The sequence below is a fragment of the Propithecus coquereli genome, unplaced genomic scaffold (assembly GCF_000956105.1).
Source record: "Propithecus coquereli isolate 6110/MARCELLA unplaced genomic scaffold, Pcoq_1.0 Scaffold62, whole genome shotgun sequence".
Lineage (NCBI taxonomy): Eukaryota > Metazoa > Chordata > Mammalia > Primates > Indriidae > Propithecus > Propithecus coquereli.
In genome coordinates, this window is record NW_012152174.1 from 4,667,118 (window position 1) to 4,689,181 (window position 22,064).

The 22,064-nt window shown below is 36.1% G+C and overlaps 1 protein-coding gene across 1 annotated transcript in view; it reads left to right on the forward strand.

Moving 5' to 3' along the window:
* The first annotated feature begins 965 nt into the window (after positions 1–965).
* The window catches only part of COMMD10 (COMM domain containing 10), a 171,273-nt gene continuing 150,174 nt past the window's right edge, over positions 966–22,064 (forward strand). Inside the window, exons 1-4 of the mRNA XM_012659518.1 lie at positions 966–1,083; positions 3,730–3,820; positions 7,361–7,471; positions 8,873–9,028. Coding sequence (XP_012514972.1) covers positions 1,043–1,083; positions 3,730–3,820; positions 7,361–7,471; positions 8,873–9,028 — 399 coding nt within the window. The 5' untranslated portion in view covers positions 966–1,042. The remainder of the gene's footprint in view (positions 1,084–3,729; positions 3,821–7,360; positions 7,472–8,872; positions 9,029–22,064) is intronic.

The window sequence follows — 22,064 nt, forward strand, 5'->3', positions numbered from 1 at the left end:
TCTGTCTCTGCCGACCCACTGTGTAAGCCACCTGCCCCAGCAAGCTCTTCCTGATCTACCTCCCAAGCCCTTCACTGTTCCCACCTCTGAATCCCCTTGACGCACTCCACGTTCTTCTCCGAGGCAGGCCAGGGTATGAGTGAGAGCGCTTTGTCTCCCCACTCTCTGGTGAGATCCGTGACGGCACGCTCTGTGGCGGTTCACTTCCCTTACTATGCAGTGTCAGACTGAAAAGAGGGTCGCAACAATCGCTGGACCATTTGAACTGCTGGCAAACCCCGAGGGCAGGAATTTAGGTCTTCTGTATCTCCAGTGCCTACTACAGTGCTCAGCACATAGTAGGCCCTCAATGAATGTTGTTGAAGGAATCGAACGTACATAATACAAGCTCCGGGTGGCGCCCCGCAAAGCTTCACTTCGGGGATGCAGATACAGGAGGGGCTGATCACACAGTGCCCGCTATGCAGCTGGCGGCACTGCCTCTCCTGCTCGGGGATGCCGGGTGTTCTGGGCACGCGAGCCCGCTCCACCGCCCGCCTCTCCGCGGGCCAACCGCCGCGGGACTTGCTTAAACCTGCCCAATTAAAAAAATATCTATCTATCTATCTATCTATCTATCTATCTATCTATCTATCTATCTATCTTATCTATCTATCTATCTATCTATCTATCTATCTATCTATCTATCTATCTATCTATCTATCTATCTATCTATCTTCTTTCTCTCACACACACACACCCCACCCCATCTATCCAAGTGCGTACATACCTACTACATAAGCAAATACATACATATAAATAAATAAATCTACAGGCACAGCCTAACTCTGACACGACTAGACTGGCGGGGAGGACAAGAGCTCACCCCCTCTGTCCTCCGGCATCGCAGGACAGGTCTCACGGCGCCCGGCCCGCCAGAGTCCGAGGCCCCGGCGGCCGCAGCGCAGCTTGGGCCTTCCGGGTTTCCGTCCGCCGCGGCCGCCATTGGCTGCGTTCGGCGCAGCTGTCGGGCGGTGGCCGGGCGGGGCCGCTAGCTACGAGGATGGCGGCGTCCGCGGCGTTGATCCTGCGGGAGAGCCCCAGGTAGCTGATCCGCTGAGCACTTGCGGCAACACTTGTGGCGCGGACAGGGCCCGCGCAAGGATGGCCCTGCTCCGCTACCTGTTGCCTGGGCGCCGTGGCGGGCGCGGGTTGGGAGGGTTGGGCTGCCGCAGAGGTGCGCGTGGGACCGTGTGGCGCCGCCACCTTCACGGCGGTCCGTCTGCGTGGGGCTTTCAGTGCGCCTGGCAGCTGGGGCCAGTATGAGTGTTCGCGGAGTTGGGTATCGGAGGTTCCCTGGGGTACCCTGCGTACTGCCAGATCACGTGGAACGGTATTCCGTTTCCGTATTCAGTTCTCTTTCAGACCTGATGGTGAGAAAGGCTCACACTGGTGCTGCAGGGTCTTTAGTACCTAGCCCGTGTTAATGCCCCTTTTAGATCGAGACTGAATAGGCCTCAGGCCAGGAGTTTTGGGCTGGTAACCGTATCTAGCCATACTTAAAATTGCTTTTGTTTCTATTTTATTTATATTTGGTCGATTTGTATGTATGGTAGGTAAAGTTGGCTGCCCGTGGTGGTAATGTAACGTTCTTTTTTTAAATAAAATTATTTAAGTAAAAATGACTCAATTTAATGAAAAATAATAGTGCAGGTGGTGTGTGAACAGAAAAACTACTGTAGTATATGGACAAGTAATTTAAGTTGGAGAGTAACTTCTTTGTGCCTGGATTAGGCAGAAATCTTCCTGAAGAAGAGAGCTGTCATTTAAAATTTTTTTTTTTAATTTCAGCATATTACGGGGGTACAAAATGTTTAGGTTATATATATTGCCTTTGCCCCATCTGAGTCAGAGCTTCAAGCATGTCCATCCCGAGACGGTGCGCACCGCACCCATTAGGTGTGAATATACTCATCTCCTCCTCCCCCCTCCCACTTGCCTGACACCTGATCAATGTTATTACTATATGTGCACTTAAGTGTTGATCAGTTAATACCAATTTGATGGTGAGTACGTGTGGTGTTTGTTTTTCCTTTCTTGTGATACTTCACTTAGTAGAATGGGCTCCAGCTCTATCCAGGATAATACAAGAGGTGCTATATCACCATTGTTTTTTGCGGCTGAGTAGAACTCCATGGTATATATATATAACACATTTTATTAATCCACTCGTGTATTGATGGGCACTTGAGTTGTTTCCACATCTTTGCAATTGTGAATTGTGCTGCTATAAACATTCGAGTGCAGATGTCTTTTTTATAGAATGTCTTCTGTTCCTTTGGGACAAATCCCGGTAACGGGATTGCTGGATCAAATGGTAGTTCTACTTAACATCTCTTTGAGGTATCTCCATATTGCTTTCCACAGAGGTTGCACTAGTTTGGAGTCCCACCAGCAGTATATGAGTGTTCCTGTCTCTCCACAACCACACCAACATTTATTGTTTTGGGACTTTTTGGTAAAAGCCATTCTCAGTGGAGATAAGTGATTATCTCATTATGGTTTTGATTGGCATTTCCCTGATGATTAGGGATATTGAGCATTTTTTCATACGATTGTTAGCCATTAGTCTATCTTCTTTTGAAAAGTTTCTATTCATGTCCTTTGCCCACTTTTTGATACAGTTGTTTGATTTTTTCTTGCTGATTTTCCTGAGTTCTGTATAGATTCTACTTATCAGCCCTTTATCGGACGTGTAACATGCAAATATTTTCTCCCATTCTGTAAGTTGTCTGTTTGCTCTTGTGATAGTTTCCATGGCTGTGCAGAAGCTTTTTAATTTGATCAGGTCCCATTTATTTATTTTTGTCTTTGCTGTGATTGCCTTTGGGGTCTTCTTCATAAATTCTTTGCCTAGGCCAATGTCTGTAAGAGTTTTTCCAACATTTTCTTCTAGAATTCTTATAGTTTCATGCCTTAGGTTTAAGTCTGTTATCCACTGTGAGTTGATTTTTGTGAGAGGTGAAAGGTACGGATCCTGTTTCAGTCTTCTACATGTGGCTATGCAATTTTCCCAGCACCATTTATTGAATAAGGATTCTTTTCCCCAGTGAGAGCTGTCATTTTAAAGTTTTTCCTACTTACTGAATTTTTTTGGTCCTGATTGCCAGTTCCTTTCCTCATATCAATGTCCTGGGAATCACATACTTCGTTGGTAAACCTATCCAATATGATGCAGTAGAGTTTTTCTCATCCCATCATTTAAAGTTGATTATTACAATTGAAACATTTTAAAACAACTGTGTGCTTAGTGACCCCAGGTGACTTTGTATGTAATGTATATATATTTTTAAGTTCCATTATTTGCTGAACAGTAAATATTCTTTATGTTTTTAGTAGTTTGCCTTAGTTGCTGCTCCCCTTCAGAGTTCCATTTTGGGTTAAGTGTTTACATAAACAACCACTGCTAAATTAATGCCATTCCCCCACAGAGTACAAGCTGCCCCTAGTAGTTTGCTTTGCCCCAAGGAAAGGAAATTTGCCAGATGGGGCCTTTCAGCAGAAGTCATTTTGGAGGCATGTTTTTGGAAATGTTCAGATTGCCCTGCCTCTTCTCTGTTATTCTTTATTTTACGCAGACTTAGCATACAACAATCAGAGTTGTTGAAATGAAAACTTACAGACAACTATAGCAAGTACAGTTCAACTTGGAAAACTCATTTTAAAACTTTGTTTTACAAATTTATTTAGCATGAAAAAAGCAGTGTCACTGATAAATGCAATAGATATAGGAAGATTTCCACGATTGCTCACTCGGATTCTTCAAAAACTTCACTTGAAGGTATGTATTTTTGTATTTCTGTAGCTTGTAATACTTCCTTCTGATTTCATGAAAGTCTCTGTTATTATCTGGAGAACTTTTTGCACGGTATAATGTTCTCCAGTGTGTTCTCAGGGACACTGGGTCTATGGAAGATTTGATAATATTCCATGGTTAAAAATTTGGGAAACTCTCTTTTCAATAAAGTTAATTTTATTTTATTATGGAACTTTTCAGAGTATTTTATGTGCTAGTATTTGTGGTAAGTATTTAAGGGTGAATGTGGTGTTTAACATTTTCCAAATGTGTTTGACCTTGGAACTGTTTTGTTATGGTATACATTTTGGGACTAATGTTCAGTGGAACATGCTTTGGGAAAATTCTGATTTTATGGTTTCATTTTTTTTCCCTTAAAAATAATCCTGTGGTATTTGCTATCAGCCAGTATCTAATCTTTCATTTAATTTTGTTCCTCTTTCACTTTTACCTTAAGGGTGTGATTGTTTTAGACATATGGATATTTAGTAATTCACTGCCTGGTACCAATCCAGGTTAATTTCTTTATCAGGTTATAAAAATTTAATTCCATCTGACACGTGTTTATGGAGCAGCCACTAACAGCTCTGCCTGGTGCCAGTTATCACCACCCAGTGAGAACTGGGACTCTTATTCTTTCCACTTCTTTTTCCTGCCCGGGGGCCAGCACCAGGGCCATGTCTTTTCTCCCTCTGAAATGTCTCTAAAATCCAACTTCTCACAGTCCTAGTTCAGATCCTTATTATTTCTCCCTTAGATGACAATAGTTACCCTCAAAAAGGTATCCTTCCTGTAACCTTCTTGATTCCTATCACTTCTTCATAATACTATCCCAGTTACTTTCTAAATATTTTTTTTCCTAAAAAAAAGATTGATCATATTTTTATAGTGTTTAGAGCCATGAGTGACTATCCACTGCCCTATGGAGAAAAGTTTAAAATCCTTAACATTGTGTGCAAGACTCATTATAATATGGCTGCAACCTTCATCCTCCCCACTTTGAAAGTGGTACATTCACACTGGACAGTACCCTTTTACTACAACTTGCTATGAACTTTCTCAACTATGTGTCTATGCATATACTCTTCCCTTGCCTACAAATGTCCTTCTTCCCTTATTTACTGAGTAAACTATCCTTCAAGCATTTTGCAGTCTCTTTCTCAGCAGAGTTTGTTGTTCTCTCTTCTGTGCCTCCAAAACACTTGGTTCACTCCTACCCCACTTTAGTACTGCATCATAAGTATTTGTTTCATGATTAGAAGGCCACCAAATCCCTAAACCTTTTTATCAATTTACCTTCCTCTGGCCTTAAATGTCTTGAGGATCATGGCTACTCATCTTTATACTTCTTATACCTAATACATTGCTACTTATATAGTTGGCACTCAAATATTCTTGGAGTTAATTCTTTTTCTTATCATGACACAAAACAAATGTAGGTCACTATATTTCTGCCTATAAGGAATTTATGATGTAGATGGAGAAACAGGAGGAACAACAATTGCAACATTCTGTGGCATTTGCTATTCATAAAGTTACATTGCTCCCTCCATGACTGCTCCTATTCTCATGGCTTTGTATTGTTAACTCATCTAATCCTTATAGCAACTTGAAGAAGTAGGTACTATTGTCATCCTCATTTTATCTATGAAGAAACTGAGATAGAAACCAATTAAGTAACTTGCCCAAGGTCACACAGCTAGCTAAAAAGGCAGTCTGGCTCCAGAATCCGTTATTTACCCCATTACATTAAATCTCAGAAAGGAGTATGAAACATTTTCTAAATCAGCCCAAAAGTGAATGATGCAGGCAGTAGATAATAGAAGTTCTGTTTTATTTCTTGAGCTGATGGCTGCATTCTTAAATATGTAAAACAATATGGGATCAGAAACTCTCGTACACATTTTTTGTTCTTCATACTGAGGGAGGATGGAACACTTGCAGGGGCAATTGTGATGTTTGTTTTTGACCCTTTCAGTCACATCTGGCGTTGAGAATAAATTCTGTCTATCTTAAAGTTAACTGAGTGACTTAAGTATTCTATAGAGGTGCTTGAATGCTATGCCATCAGAGGTAGTGGAGTGGAGAGGAGAAGGTGTACTTGTTGAAAACTGAAGCTACTGAAGATAGGAATGTATGCATGTAATACTTGCCTGCTAAGAATATATAAGGAAAGGTGTACATTTTTTTTCCTAGACAGTTTCAGGGTTTGATCTTTTTTTTTTTTGAGACAGAGTCTCACTCTGTTGCCCTGGCTAGAGTGAGTGCCGTGGCGTTAGCCTAGCTCACAGCAACCTCAAACTCCTGGGCTCAAGCGATCCTCCTGCCTCAGCCTCCCAAATAGCTAGGACTACAGGCATGCGCCACCATGCCCGGCTAATTTTTTCTCTATATTTTTAGTTGTCCAATTAATTTCTTTCTATTTTTAGTAGAGACGGGGTCTCGCTCTTGCTCAGGCTGGTTTCGAACTCCTGAGCTCAAATGATCCGCCCGCCTCAGCCTCCCAGAGAGCTAGGATTATAGGCGTGAGCCACCGTGCCCGGCCTCACCTGGCTAATTTTTAAATTTTTTGTAGAGACAGGATCTTGCTATGTTATCCAGGTTGGTCTTGAACTCCTGGCCTTCCAAAGTGCTGGGATTATAGGCATGAGCCATCGTGCCCAGCCTGGGGGTCCTTTTTTGAACTGGCCATCTTCCTGGCTCATCCTAGCATACACAGATACATGGGATTTGTTTTTGTTTTTGTTTTGCTACAATGTGTGGAGGAGTACTGATGGCATTTACTAGCCAGGGACTTTTAAAGATCTTGCGATGTGTAAGACAGTCTTGCACAAAGAATTGTCCAATCCAGCATGCTAACAGTCTGCATTGGGAAACACCGATGGAAGTCAGATGAACTTCCACAGCTCAGAATTCAGAAATAAACATTTGTGGCCTCTCAGCTTCAAAAGTAGCAGTCACAACTCATGCAATAAAAAAACTCATATACTTGCCTCCATTGGAGAGACTTTTAGGCCTCATACAAAGCCTAGTGAAGTAACTATGCTGTATATTCTGAGAGGTCAGCCATCTGGCTTCCTGACCATAGCAGACTAGAAACAGCAAACTGGAGGATGAAGGTACTGTTGTCATGGGGCATGCAGGCAGCTTCATGAAATGACTGCTGATCATGAAATAAAATGGAAGAATTATGAAAATCAGGCACAAGAAATATAAAAGCACAGAAGTGAGGTTTTTTTTTTAATTAAAGTTAAAAATCATCTGTGTATCTCAGTAGTTCTTTAGGATACTGCAGTACAGAACTTTGAAGCTCATAATTATGACTTTTAATTCAATTTGCTGTGTTTACAAAAATCTATAATGGGCACCATACATTTTAGAAATTTACAAGTGTATCAATTTCTTTTCACCGTATATTCACTTTTCTTTAAAGTTTTCATCTCATATATGAATAAGTGAATTTTCTGTCAAGTATAAGTTTCGAATACCTGAATGTGTACTAATAGATTATTATTTGTGTTGTAGGCTGAGAACAGTTTCAGTGAAGAAGAGGAAGAAAAACTTCAAGCTGCATTTTCTCTAGAGAAACAAGATCTTCACTTAGTTCTTGAAACAATATCATTTATTTTAGAACAGGTATTTTTATTGCTTCAAATTTCCTGACCATAGTTCGTGACATATTTTTAGTGCTATGATATATACGACTTTCTATGTTTTTATAAAAAAGTGTGCAAGATGGAAGCTGTGAATATATTTTACTCAAGAGTTGCAATGTAGTAAAATTATTTGAAGATTTGTAAAGTATTTGAAAATATGAATCGAGACTCATTGGAGACAGTTATAAGAGATTTGAATTCATTGCTACTTGCTATAATAATTTGGAAAAATGAACACATTTTATTTAACAAATAAATGATTTGGGGGATACATTTGACTAGGGGGATAAATAGGACATTTAGAAAAGAAGTATTGTCATAATATTTCTTCCTACCGAGCTGCCATTCTGCATCTTTTCTTATCTAAATTCTGTTCATTATTTAAGCTCCTGTTCAAGTCATACCTCCTTTATTTCAGCCTTGACCCCTTATACTTGCTGTCTTTCTTTATTTGGATGATTTTATCCTTGGCTTATTATAGTAGAGCACAGTTAATCTTTCATTGGTTTACATGTATCAGTTATGTCTCCTTCACTAGATTTTGAACTTATGGAGAGTAAAGATTATATTTTTTGTGTATCTTGTGTAAGCCTATGAAATTGCTGGGCTTAAAATAGATCCTCAATAAATTCCTGTTGGTTGGTTAAATAGGAATACTTGTGAAATAAGTATAGTCTGTTTTTAAGTATAGTCTTAAATAGTCTGTAGCTTCATGAGCATTCTAGTAAACAGATACTATAAGGAGGACAAGCTGCCGGTTATCCATTACAGCCTTATACAGATTATAGATCCTAAAGATAACTGTGGTTCTAACCCTTGGTTGTCCTTCAACAGAAGAAAAGGATCATTGAATAGGACAGCACAGCATGAGGTTGATGGGAAAGTTGTTCCAGAGTAATGTAGGAAACAGAACAGGTATCATTGTTAAAAAATTTTATAATTTTTTATTATATATAACTGAGGAAATTGGTAAACGAGGTAGTTATGAGAAAATGCTTCTTGGAAAAAATTTGTTAGTTGGAAAACAAAACCATTGTACACTTCTTTGAAATAAGTGAAATAAAAAAACACAATTTTAAATAAGGTGCCATGCACATAACCAACATAAAGAAGTATTTTGATTATTAAGTGGATTTAGGATTGCTTAAACCACAGGCAAAAATGAAAAAAAGTTAGCCTGAAAAATTTAGGCCATTTGATCCTGAACCTTCTGATCCTTTGTTGTGTGTTTTATTATTTGTAAAATAACCAAAAATGACTGGAATAGGAATGCGAAATATTCTTTTCATTTAAATCATTTAAAAATAATTTTGTATTGATTACAGTTTAAGATCTTTGTATGAATATGAAAGATTTATGTAATATTTTTTCTCTTTAACAGGCGGTATATCACAATGTGAAGCCAACAGCTTTGCAGCAGCAATTAGAGAACATCCATCTTAGACAAGACAAAGCAGAAGCCTTTGTGAACACTTGGTCTTCTATGGGTCAAGAAACGGTTGAAAAGTTCAGGCAGAGGATTCTCGCTCCCCAAAAGGTATAGCATATAGTAGCCCAAAGGTATTTTTCAGTAATGTACAGCATAAATTATTACACATGAAGAGTTTTTGAAGTGATAGTATTTTGTTGAGAGGTAGAGTCAGGTAAAAGAAAGAAAGGATACACAGATGCTCCTCAACTTATGATGGAGTTACATCCTGATAGATCCATCATAAATTGAAAATATCCTGAGTAAAAAATGGGCATTTTGTAGACGTGATAGGATGTGAAAACACAACACACGATATCTAAAAAACAGTGTGTACAACACAGTACACTGTGGAGTGTTGTTTGTTTTGTGATCGTGTGGCTGACTGGGAGCACAGCTCACTGCCACTTCTCAGTATCAGCTATAATATTTTATAGGGTCCGTTTTTTCTTGCACTTTTGTAGTCATGTTATAAGAATTAATATTTTTTTTCCTCTGCTTCCAGTAGTAAGTCTTCTGGATGATTGTTTAATATTTTTTCCCCAATAGTTGCATTATGTAAGCATCTGTTTAAGAAATGGTTTAATCAGCTGTCATATAAAATATGCAAAAAAGAAGTTAGAAGGACCTGATTAATTGTATATCGGCTCATTGAAAATGCTGGAAATTATCTTTTGCTAATTCTGCATATATCATACGATAGCTAATACATTCCTTTAAAGTCTTAAATGCTTAATTAAGATAATATAATTATAGCAAATGTTTATTGTGTTTATTGTGGGCCTAAGTGCTTTATATCTTACAAAACGCATTCATTAATTGTTCTAGTTTATACACGTATTTGTAAAATTGAGGCTTAGAGAGATTAAATATCTTGCTCGTGGTTGTGCAGCTAAGTAAGTGGCAGAGTTGAGATTTGACATTAATAGTTACACTCTTAAGCCATTATACTATATTACTGCATAGATGTTAGCTGCAAAATTTTTCTGTGTCAGGCATTATGCAGTGATATATATATAGTTGTGTGGGTGTTTTACATCTTTGAAAAGTAGGAAAATAAAACTTTAGATAATAGTGTAAATAACGATACCATGTTATCCCAGGTGGTCTATGATGTAGCTGAGATGAGAATCAGATCTATCTCTTAAGATTTGTTCCTTTTATATCATGTTACCTCTGGCAGCTATAATGCTATCTTCCTTGTTCACTCTGATAACAGTTTAGGATATGGTGGCTAAAATAGCCATGTATGAAATTAGATCATGCCACTTAAATGGTAACTGACACTGACTTATATGATGAAAAAAGTGTACTTTAACTGTTGGTTTAGGGTAACATAGGGGCTTACCCGTCGAAATTGGCGGTGTGATGCTTGCAGTGGAATGCATGTGGGTGATACAGTCTGTCCTCTTTATGTGTGGATTCCGCATCCATGGGGCCATCCATGGATTCAACCAGCTGTAGATCAAAAATATTTAGAAAACAAAAAATTCCAAAAAGTTCCAAAAAACAGAATTTGAATTTGCTGCTTGCTGAGTACTGTGTCGAATTCATGTAAGTGAAGCGATGTGTTGGCATTGTTTTGGGTATTATAAATAATCTGGAGATGATTTCAGGTATATGGGAGGATGTGCATAGGTTATATGCAAATACTATGCCATCCTATATGAGAGACTTTAGTGTCTGAGGGGGCTCCTGGAACCAATCCCCCACAGATACTGAGGAAAGACTAATTTGAAATTCAAAGAGAGTAAGATTCAATTAAATAATAATTTTAAAAGTATTTATTTTTATTAATTCAATTTTTAAAAACACTGCTTTTTTAATTAATGAAGTATAATTGACAAATAAAAATTGTATGTATTCAAGTTGTACAATGTGATGATTTGGTATTTGTATATATTTTGTAATGATTACCCCAATCAAATTGATCAACATGTCTATCACCACACATAGTTACCCCCCCCTTTTTTTGGGGTGTGTGTGTGTGTGTGTGTGTGTGTGTGTGTACATTTAAGATCTACTCTGTTAGTAAATTTTAAGTAAATAATGCAGTATTATTAATTATAGTCTCTATGCTATACGTTAGATTCACAGAACTTACTCAATCTTATAACTGAAAGTTTTGTATCCTTTGACCAGCATCTCCCCATTTCCTTCATGCTCCAGCACCTGACAGCTGCTTCTATGAGTTTGACTTTTTAGAATCCATGTAAAAGTGAGATCATACAGTATTTGTCTTTTTGTGACTAGCTTATTTCACTTAACATCATGTGCTCCAGGTTCATCTATCTTCTTACAAATGGCAGTTTTTCCTTTTTGAAGAATGAATAATATTCCATTATATAGATTTATCACATTTTCTTTATTCATCCATTGACAGACATTTAGGCTGTTTTCCATATCTTGGCCATTGTGAATAATGCTATGGTGAGCATGGGGGTACAGATATCTCTTCAAAATACTGATTTCATTTCCTTTGGATATATACCAAGAAGTAGGATTGCTGGATTGCATGGTAGTTCTATTTTTCATGTTTTGAGGAACCTCCATCTGTTTTCCATAATGGCTATACCAATTTACATTCCTAGCAATAGTGTACAAGGATTCCTTTTTTCTCTATACTTTTGCTTACACTTGATATCTCTTATCTTTTTGGTAATAGTCATTCTAACAGATGTGAAATGATACCTCATTGTGGTTTTGATTTGCATTTTCCTGATGATTAGTGATATTGAGCACTTTTTCATATATCTGTTGGCCATTTTTATGTCTGTTTCGGAAAAATGTTCATTAGATCCTTTGCCCATTTTTAAACAAGTTATTTTTTTGTGTGTGTTATTGAGTTTGTGAGTCCCGTATATATTTTGGATATTGACCCCTTATCAAATATGTAGTTTGCAAATACAGGTTGATTATCACATATCTGAAATGCTTGGGACCCAAAAGTGTTTTGGATTTTGAATATTTTTGGATTTTAGGATATTCGCATATACATAATGAGATGTCTTGGGGATGAGACTCAAGTCTAAACATGAAAATTACTTATGTTTTATATATACCTTGTATTTGTAGCCTGAAAGTAATTTTATACAATAATTTTAATAATTTTATGCATGAAATAAAGTTTTGTCTATGACCCATCACATAAAGTCAGTTGTGAAATTTTCCCCTGTGGCATCATGTCAGAGCTCAAAAAGTTTCAGATTTTGGAGCATTTTGGATTTTGAATTTTTGGATTAGGGATGCTTAACCTATATATTCTCACATTCCGTATGTTGCCTTTTCATTCTATCGATATTTCCTTAGCTGTGCAGAAGCTTTTTAGTTTGATATAGTTCTACTTGTTTATTTTTGTTTTTGTTACCTCCGTTATATCTAAAAAATCATATGCTTTTGGTGTCATATCAAAAAAATCATGGCTGAGGCCAATGTCAAGGACCTTTTTCTCTGTGTTTCCTTCTAGGAGTTTTACAGTTTCAAGTCTTACATATAATCCATTTTAAGTTAATTTTTGTATATGGTGTAAGATAAGGGTCCAGTTTCATTATTTTGTGTGTGAATATTCAGTTTTCCCAGCACCATTTATTGAAGAGACCATCCTTTTCCCATTGTGTATTCTTGGCATCCTTGTCAAACATTAGTTGAAAAATACCTTTTTGTCTTTTATTATTTAGATCTAAGTGAGAGAGGCAGAATGAAAAATAATCTTAATGATAACTTTTTGTACGATGTGATTGAAAGGACTTTTAAATTTTATCCTATCTCACTTTTTAACACTTTATCTTAACCTCTTTGGGTACTTGAGACTGAAATGTCACCACTACTTATTAGAATTTGTATTCTTTCCTCTTTTTTTAATGTTGATTCTCAGCAGAGTTCTTCTAATAGGGTTTTCTGTTTGATTTTTATTTTAATGCTTGTGTGGTCATAACATTTATTAAATTATGACTCTCCTTTCAGACAGAAATTAAATATTATGTTTAATTTTAATTCTGTAATTCTGTTTAGAGTTCTTTTACATGTATTCCTACTATATTAAATATAAAAACTGATATGCCAAATATTTTTGACATCAATATATCTTTTTTCTAGGAGAGAGCTTAAGGAAAAGCCCTGAGTTCTTTTGTATATATTTTCCAAAATATTTGTACAAATAAGATTATGAGACATATATGGAAGTCACATTTTAAGCACTTCTGAGTAGCTTGCTCTTTAAAGGATACATTCATTGACTCCTTTTCTTAACATGTGCTTAAATTTTTGTTAGGGAGTTTTAAAATATAAATTTGACAGTTTTATCTGTTTTGAATGTTCAAAATGTGTTTAATGTGATTTTCTCCTGTTAAGAGTATTCTTAACTTTACCAATTACATGGCAAATTTTTTCATAATATAAACTTATTTCATTATATTGTAAATTTTTGTATCTTCTCACAGGCTCTTGAGAAACCTACATTTAAAAATGGATGGTCACTGTAACCTGGGCAACAGAGTGAGACCATGTCTCAAAAAAAAAAAAAAAAAGGATGGCCAATATTCCTAAGGCAATACTGTCCTTATACCATTAAAAAAAATCCCCTTTAAGCCATAGTAAAATTTACTTTATTGTTAAGTATAGCAACTAATGGTTTCATTAATTATTAAATATCTGTCTTTTATATGGAGTAATAAATTAGAAATTGATATTTTATTATTTTCTTTAATCTTATTTCATTTCTTTTGGAATTCCAAGAGTGGATGAATGGCTTTATTATAAAGAGGACAGAAAAAGCATACTTACACAGCTAAATCTTGAAACACAATATATAACTGTGAATATATATATGAGAACTTCTTCAAGATTTCAATGCTTCTTAACATTATTGTTTTTATTTATAGGAAAAGTATAAAAAAGGTTGTAATTGTATCCACATAACAACTCAAATCTCCACCTCTTTTGTTACTTTGATTGTTGGCATGTTACCATGTGAAAGGCATAGTTTTTCTATGTGCTTGAATTAACTGAATGTAAGTGGTTATGAGGTTTAAATGTTGCTATGTATTTTTATTTACTACTTTTTATTGAAATGTAATTTACCTGTAGTAAAATGTAGATTTTAAGTGTTCAGTTTGATGGGTTTCAGGAATTATATATACCCATTTAATTATATGAAATACATGACTAAAGAAAATATAAGTCATATGTCGTTCTATAACAAAATATAGAGAGCAGGATATAGAAAATTTTTATCACCTGCGAAGTGCCTAGTATCAGTCAATTCCCTGTACCCTCATCCTCAATTTCTGATTTCTGTCACCATATGTTACTTTTGTTTGCTCTTGGAGTTAATATAAATGGACTCATATAATTTGTGTCTGACTAACGTACCTCAACATATTTTTTCTAGATTCATTCATATTATTACATGTGTCACTAATTCTTTTATTGTTGAGTGGTATTGTATTATATGAAAATATCACTATTTGTTTATCTGTGTTTCTGTTCATGAACGTCTAGATTGTTTCCAGATTCTGGTTATTACGTACCAGATTCCTATGAGCATTTGTGTACAAGTCATTTTATGAACAAGTGTTTATTTCCCTTGTGTAAATATCCAATAATGGCATTGCTCACCCCACAAACCAAAAAGTCTGAGGTTTTCTATTTGAGTTTTAGCCACCTCATGCTACGTGGATTGGGAAAAGTCATATATATGTGAATCTCTCTCCTTATGTTATTCTCTTCTTTTTTTTGTTTTTGTTTTCTGTTTCCAGAGCAATTTATTCATTAAAACCTGTTATTCAATGTGCCATCTACAGTCCTCCTGTGTGTATTGTGATGATTCCCTTCTTTTAAAAGTTGAATTCCCTTTAACTTTTGCCTACTTTTGGTCATTCTTAAATGCCTTCATATTGTTGTTTTTTAAAAATATTTTGTCTAGAGATTATCATTTTTATCTTGGAGCTTAGAGCGATATAAAGTACTTCCCACCTGTTACTCGATCAGCAACTCCGAAAGTGGTTCTTTTAAACTGTAAGTCTTGTTTTATCCCTCCTTTGTCTCACACCCACTAATGTCTTTCTATATTGCTTATGATAGAAGTCAGAGTCCTTACAACTCTTTAAGGACCTACATGATCTATATTCCCCTTGGCCCACTACATAGCTTGTTGACTTTCACTTCTTAAATCTTCCATCTGGCTCACTCCGAATACTTCTAATCTATTTACCTCAGAAGTTCTTCTCCTGGATGTCCATAGGGCTGGCTTTTTTAGCTTCTTCAGATCTTTATTTTATTTTTTTGGAGACGAGATCTTACTATGTTGCCCAAGCTGGTCTCAAACTCCTGGTCTCAAGTGATCCTCCTGCCTCAGCCTCCTGAGTTGCTAAGACTACACGCGTGAGCCACTGTGCCTGGCCAGATCTTTGTTTAAATGTGACATTTATCAATGAGTCTTTCTCTAAATGTCATAGTTAAAAGTACCTCCACCTCTAAGGCACTTTTTTTATCTAATTTTTACCCATAATATTTATTTTTATCTCACTATATATTTTACCTGTTTAGTTTTTTATTTTCTCTCTTTACCACTAGAATATAAGCTCCACAAGGGTAGGAATTTTTGTCTGTTTGGCTCACTGCTCTATTTTCACTACTTTAATGGCCTTTGGGAGATAGTGGAGACCAAATAAATAGTTGTTGAATTAATAAATGTACAATATCCTTGCTTTATAAATTGTGCTATTTTGAAATTCAGTGTATTCTGTTTTTTTATAAAGAGGGATATTTCTATTTACTGGTAGAGAAACGAACAGTAAAGAGAGGAAGGAATGAATTGTAGTTTGTATTTCTGAATGTTCTTTTGTGTTTTCATTTTGGTAGTACTTTTTGTGGTTCATTTATTTTATGGCTCTTGAATTTTGCTGGAATACTTGATTTCAGTCATTTAAAATTTTTCCTCTTTAGAAGTGGGAACATAGCAAGAATTGCTTTAGTTTGAAACAGATGGAAATTCTCCAGGAAAAAACGTAATGGACTTAGCTGTTGATACAGCAATCAATTTAAAGAGCTTTAGATCTAAGAGACCCTTAATCAGTCTTATTTGTAACAGAAATATATTCTGTGCTTCATAAGTAATTGGCTGAAACCAGACCATTAACAAAATGAGTAAAGATTTTCTTAATGCCAAGGAACTGTGCTGTTAGCAGAATTACTCTGATGTCATAGTATTCAAAGATGTGCACTTGCTAAATAGAGTTGATGTATATTTTCAGAATGTGCCAATTGTGAGAGCATTTGTTCAATGACACTTCAATGTTGTCAGAATTGTACTATTATTTTCATATATTCTTGGTATGAAGAGGTGACAGTTTGAAAGATAAGTTATTGATGTTTCCCCTCAACTCCTTACAACTTGGATATGAAGACCAATCTCATGATTACGTACTTTGGCCAAGCCTGTGGGTCAAGTGGTATAATTAAGTCACCCTAGCAGTAAGACTAAGCTGACTTATGTGTTGTCCAAACTTGAGAATATTGGTTAGGCAGTATCCGTAAGTTGTGGTGTTTGTAAGAAAGCATTTGAAGCTTTATTATGATTTGATGCAGTAGCAAAATTAAAAGGACAGAGTGCCAAATGGAGGGCATTGACTTAGTCACTTTTGGATTTTTGCAGAGGGCAACAGATTCCTCATGTCCTCTGGAGACTGCCTAACAGTTAGCCCTGTTGAAGATTTGTGCAGTATATATTGTTGTGGTAGGCAATCACTAGGGTCCTGGATAACTCTAATATAAATTCAAGAAATTTTTTGCATCTATATAAAATATTATAATATACACACATCTGTGTAATGTAGGTATCATATTGCATACCAGTCATCTCTGAGATCCTGACGTTGTCTTTGTTTACTTACAGTGGTCACAGTAGTGGGTTCTTTCTCTGGTAGGCAAGCAGTAGTGTGGGTTGGTCCTTGGTGGCTTATTGCATCCTGTTCTTGCCAAGGACTAGAAGATGGCAGAATGATTGATAGTCGGCAGCTAAAGATGTTCTTTTATTTCATCTATACATTCTTTTGGTACAGCATTTAATATATTGTATCTTTAAAAATTAATTTTTTAAAGTTATAATTTGCATAATATAAACTGTAACCTTTTAAATTGTATAGTTCCATGAATTTGAATAGATGTACGCCCTTGAGATCACCACTGTAATGAAGATACAGAGCATTTTCATTACCCTCAAACTTTCCTCATGCCTCTTTGCATCCCCGCGTCCTCTAACCTGGCTTCAGGCAACCACTCATTTGCATTCTGTCACTACAGATGGCATTTTCTAGAATTTTATATAAACAGAATCCTACAGATATGCTTTTTTGTGTCTGGCTTTGTCCACTCAATGTAATGATTTTAGGATTGATCCATTTTGTTACATGTATTCGTAGTTCTTTTTTATTAGAGAATAGTATTCTATTATGTGGATATACTACAATTTGTTTATTCTTTCACCTGTTGATGGAAATTTGAGCTATTTTTAGGTTTTGGCTACTATGAATGAATCTGCTATTATGTATATGTTTTTGTATGGTATGTATTTTCATTTCTCTTGGGTAAATACTTAGGAGTGAATTGGCTGCGTTATAGGGTAGGTGTAGGTTTAACTTTATAAGAAATAGCCAAACAATTTTCAAAAGTGGTTTATACCATTTTACACTCTAACCTGCAATTGCTCTACATCCTGGCCAGCACTTGGTTTTGCCACTCTTTTTCATTTTAGCCATTCTAATGAGTATATAGTGGTATGTCATCATTTTCATTTTTCATTTGCATTTTCCTTATAACTAAAGATGTTTAACATCTTTTTATGTATTTTACTGGCCACTTGTATGTCTTCTTTTGTGAATTACCTTTCACATTTTTGCCCATTTTGGTATAAATTTCTTTGTTTTATTATTACTGAGTGGTAAGAATTCTTTGTATATTTTGTATGCAAGTCCATTGTCAGATATATGTACTGTGAATATTTTATCAGTCTATGATGCGACTTTTCTTTTCCTCAATAATGACTTTTAAAGAATAGAATTTTTTTAATTTTGATGAATTCTACTTTATTCTTTTTTTTCTTTTGTGGTTTATGCTTTTAATGGCCTATCTAAAATTTCTCCCTATCACAAGATCAAAAAAATTTTCTTTTGTGTAGAAGTTTGATAGTTTTAGAGCTTACATTTCATTCTGTGATGCATTTTGAGTTAATTTTTGTGTTTGGCGTGAGGTAGGTGATGATCATTTTTTTAATACAGATTTCCAGTTGTTCCAACATCATTTACCTTGGCACCTTTGTAAGAAATTAACTGATTGGTCTATATGTCTATCCTTTTGCCAATGCCAGTTGTCTTGATTGCTCTAAGTAAGGTGGTGTAACTCCTCCAATTTTTTTAAATTGCTTTGGCTCTTTTAGGTCATCTGCATTTCTATTTAAATTTTAGAATGAGCTTGTCAGTTTCTAGTTTTACAGAATGCCTGCTGGGAATTTAATTGGCGTTTCCCTAAATCTGTAGATCACTTTAGGGAGACATTTTACATTTTATCAATTGAACCTTCAACTTCACGAGCATGGTATTTACTGATGTCTTATTTAATCGCCCTGTCACCTTCTCCTTCACTCTCTGTGTCCCACATCGCTTTATGGGGGTTTTACAATGTTCTTTCCCGGACGAGTCATCTGTAGGTAGGCATCTGCCTGCAATTTTCTATCCCTTCCTTGAGAGTGGCGCACACGCAGCCTCCTGGTCTACCATCTTCCCCTCCCTCTCTCACTCTTTTAAGTCCCTTGATGGACAGGGTAGCACCTTTATCCAAATACCTTCATTTCTTCCAAAGGTAAAAGAGGTAGAGGCCTCAGACTGAGGGTGAGTTTATTTACAGAAGTGGTTCTTGACTTCTGTACTAATATTTATTTTCATATATTCTCCATCAGTACCACTATAATTCTTTTAGAGTGCTAAACACAGACTTACATTCATCAGGTGACTAATGGACATTTGGAAATATAGCCTTCTCTATTTCTTACAGTTAAAAGTTAAGCTTTGATAGCATTGCCCACTTTACACTGCAGTGATGATTGATGTAATCTTTATATCATTTTGCCATCATTTATTAAAATGAATAGAAAACTAAGATGAAAGTCTGATTCTATTGATAAGTATACGTTTCATAAATAATGCAGTTAACATAGAGGTATGAATCATTAGTATCCCGAAAACACCAGGCTTTTTCTCAAATTTGATACTTGGTGTTTTCAGGCTGATATATATGTATATAATATTTAAGAAAACCACATATATAAAATGCTAGAAATTGAAGATTTGTCTTGTTGCCATGGTGTAATTTGTTTTTAGCCCTGGAGGTTAGGGGTGGTGGAACCTCCTTTATTATTTTTTGAATCTTAGACAATCTTCTGGTTAGGAATCTATTATTATATACAAAAGTAGGGAACTACTTACATTCCTTCTATTAAATTATTTAGTGATATAATCATCATTTATAATATTATTCTGTTTGCAAATTTGTTCTAACTTCCAAACAACTAGATTTTTAAAATGCAGCTCTGTAAGTTGGGTGCTGTCAGCTTAAAAATGAGGAATAACACTTGGAATCTCCTGGAGGACCTCCAAATGACAGATTGTTTAAAATTTTGCTCATTTAATTAACGAACCTATTTTAGCTGATTATAAGTACCTTCTTTTTATTCTGTAGTATTTTCTTGCCAAAGAAAATTAGGTAAAAATTGAGGTGTGATTATCTGTGCTACAGTATCATGCTCTGGTATATAGAATGTTGTTTCCAATAAAACGTTGGTCATGTTATCCTGTTTCCTTTGGCGAGTCCATATTGCCTGAGGAAATAAATCTCCATACAGTAAGATGGAAAGAATGGAAACTTCTTTATTTTAGACAAAGGTAAAGTTACTCTCAATCTGTTATTTTATTTATTTTAGTTTTCATTTAGAAAATAGAATGGGTTTATTTTTATTATTTTAAAATAAATTACCAAATAAATATTTAAGAACATATTAAGTTTTAATTTTTAATTTTGGTAGCTATAACTCAGGAAAGCTCTGTAGGGTATACAGTAGTTTTTAGTAGTATAGCAGGATCTTGAGACCATTAGGTTGGAGAACAGCTGCCCTAGGCGGTATCATCTTTCCAGTGTGGTTGGCGCACGTGTCTTCCCACAGCCCAGCCTTCTTCCTGCCACAGATAATGGTGAAAACCAGAGTATGCCACACTGGCACCTCCATGGGGTCTCACTTCACCCCCATTTAGGTTGGGCATTCTCAGCAGTGGTAGCTGCTGGGACATCCTGGTGCCATGTGGCAGGTTGGGTGAGAGAGATCTGCTCTTCTGGGTGGGTCTCAGGTGGTGTTTTCCATCAGAGTTTGAGCTCCATGCTCTGATAGTATCAAACCTCTGGATTTTATGCCAAAGCCTCATATCATGGCCTATGATCAGGCCATGATCTCTTTTCAAGATCGTGTGGAAAGGGCTGTGTGGAAAGTAGCAAGTTCACCATCACTGGAGTTTTTCCCACATGGACATAATAAGAGCTTGTTGGGATTGTTGTGGATGAGATTCTGGAAAAGAAAAAGACTTATTAGCCATGTTCTCTGAGATCCTTTCTAAGTGAAAGCTTTGAAACTACTCACAGAGACAGGAGCCATTAATGCTAATAAAACCAACCAGCTGGGGATGCTTTTAGACCCAGTGAGTTCTAAGAGGAGGCATTCATGAAGAGATTGCAATAAGTACACATCTTGAAGCATCTGTAGACTGCTGCCTTGTCTGTTAGGGTATTGCAGAAACCACAACATAAAGCACCAGAAATTAAGCCTAAGCCTTTAAAAAAATTATTTCAAAATATTATGGGGGTACAAATGTTTTTGGTTACATGGATTGTTTTTGTTATGCTTGAATTAGGGTTATAAGCATGCCCATCACACAGATAGCGTTCATTGTATATGTTAGGTAGGTTTTTTGCCCATCCCTTCCTTCCCTTGCTTGATTTCTACTGAGTTTTCCTTCCCTCTGTGCACATGTGTGCTCACTGGTTAGTTCCAGTTTAATAGTGAGTACATGTGGTGTTTGTTTTTCCATTCTTTAGATACTTCACTTAGGATAATGGTCTACAGTTCCATCTAATTTGTTGCAAAAGGCCTTAATTTATCCTTCTTAATGGTTGTGTCGTATTCCATAGTATACATATACCACATTTTGTTAATCCACTCATGAATTGTTGGGCACTTAGGCTGATTCCACATCTTTGCAATTGTGAATTGTGTGGCAATAAACATTCACGTGCAGGTGTCTTTTCGATAAAATGATTTCTTTTCCTTTGGATAGATACCCAGTAATGGGGTTGCTGGGTCAAATGGTAGGTCTACTTTTACTTCTTTGAGGAATCTCCATAATGTTTTCCATAGAGGTACTAATTTGCAGTCCCACCAAAAGTGTATAAGTGTTCTTTTTTATCTGCATCCATGCCAGTCTATTGTTTTTGGATTTTGTAATAAAAGCCATTCTCACTGGAGTTATGTGATATCTCACTGTGGTTTTGATTTGCATTTCCCTGATGATTAGTGACATTGAGCATTTTTTTAACATGTTTTTTGGCCATTTGTCTGACTTCTCTTGAAGTCATGTCTTTTGCTCACTTTGAAATGGGGTTGTTTTTTTCTTGCTGATTTGCTTGAATTCTTTGTAGATTCTGGATATTAGATTTTTATTGAATGTGTGGCTTGTGAATATTTTCTCCCATTCTTAGGTCATGTATTTGCTCTGCTGATTATTTCCTAAGCTGTGCATAAGCTTTTTAACTTAATCAAGTCCTATTTATTTATTTTTGTTGTTGCTGTGATTGCCATTGGGGTCTTCGTAAATTCTTTGCCTAGGCCAATATCTAGAAGAGTTTTTCCAAAATTTTCCTCTAGAAATTCTTTTGGTTTCACACTTTAGATCTAACTCTTTTATCCATCTTGAATTAATTTTTGTGAGTGGTTAGAGGTAGGGGTCCTGATTCATTCTTATACATGTGGCTATCCAATTTTCCCACCACAATTTATTGAGTCGGGCTT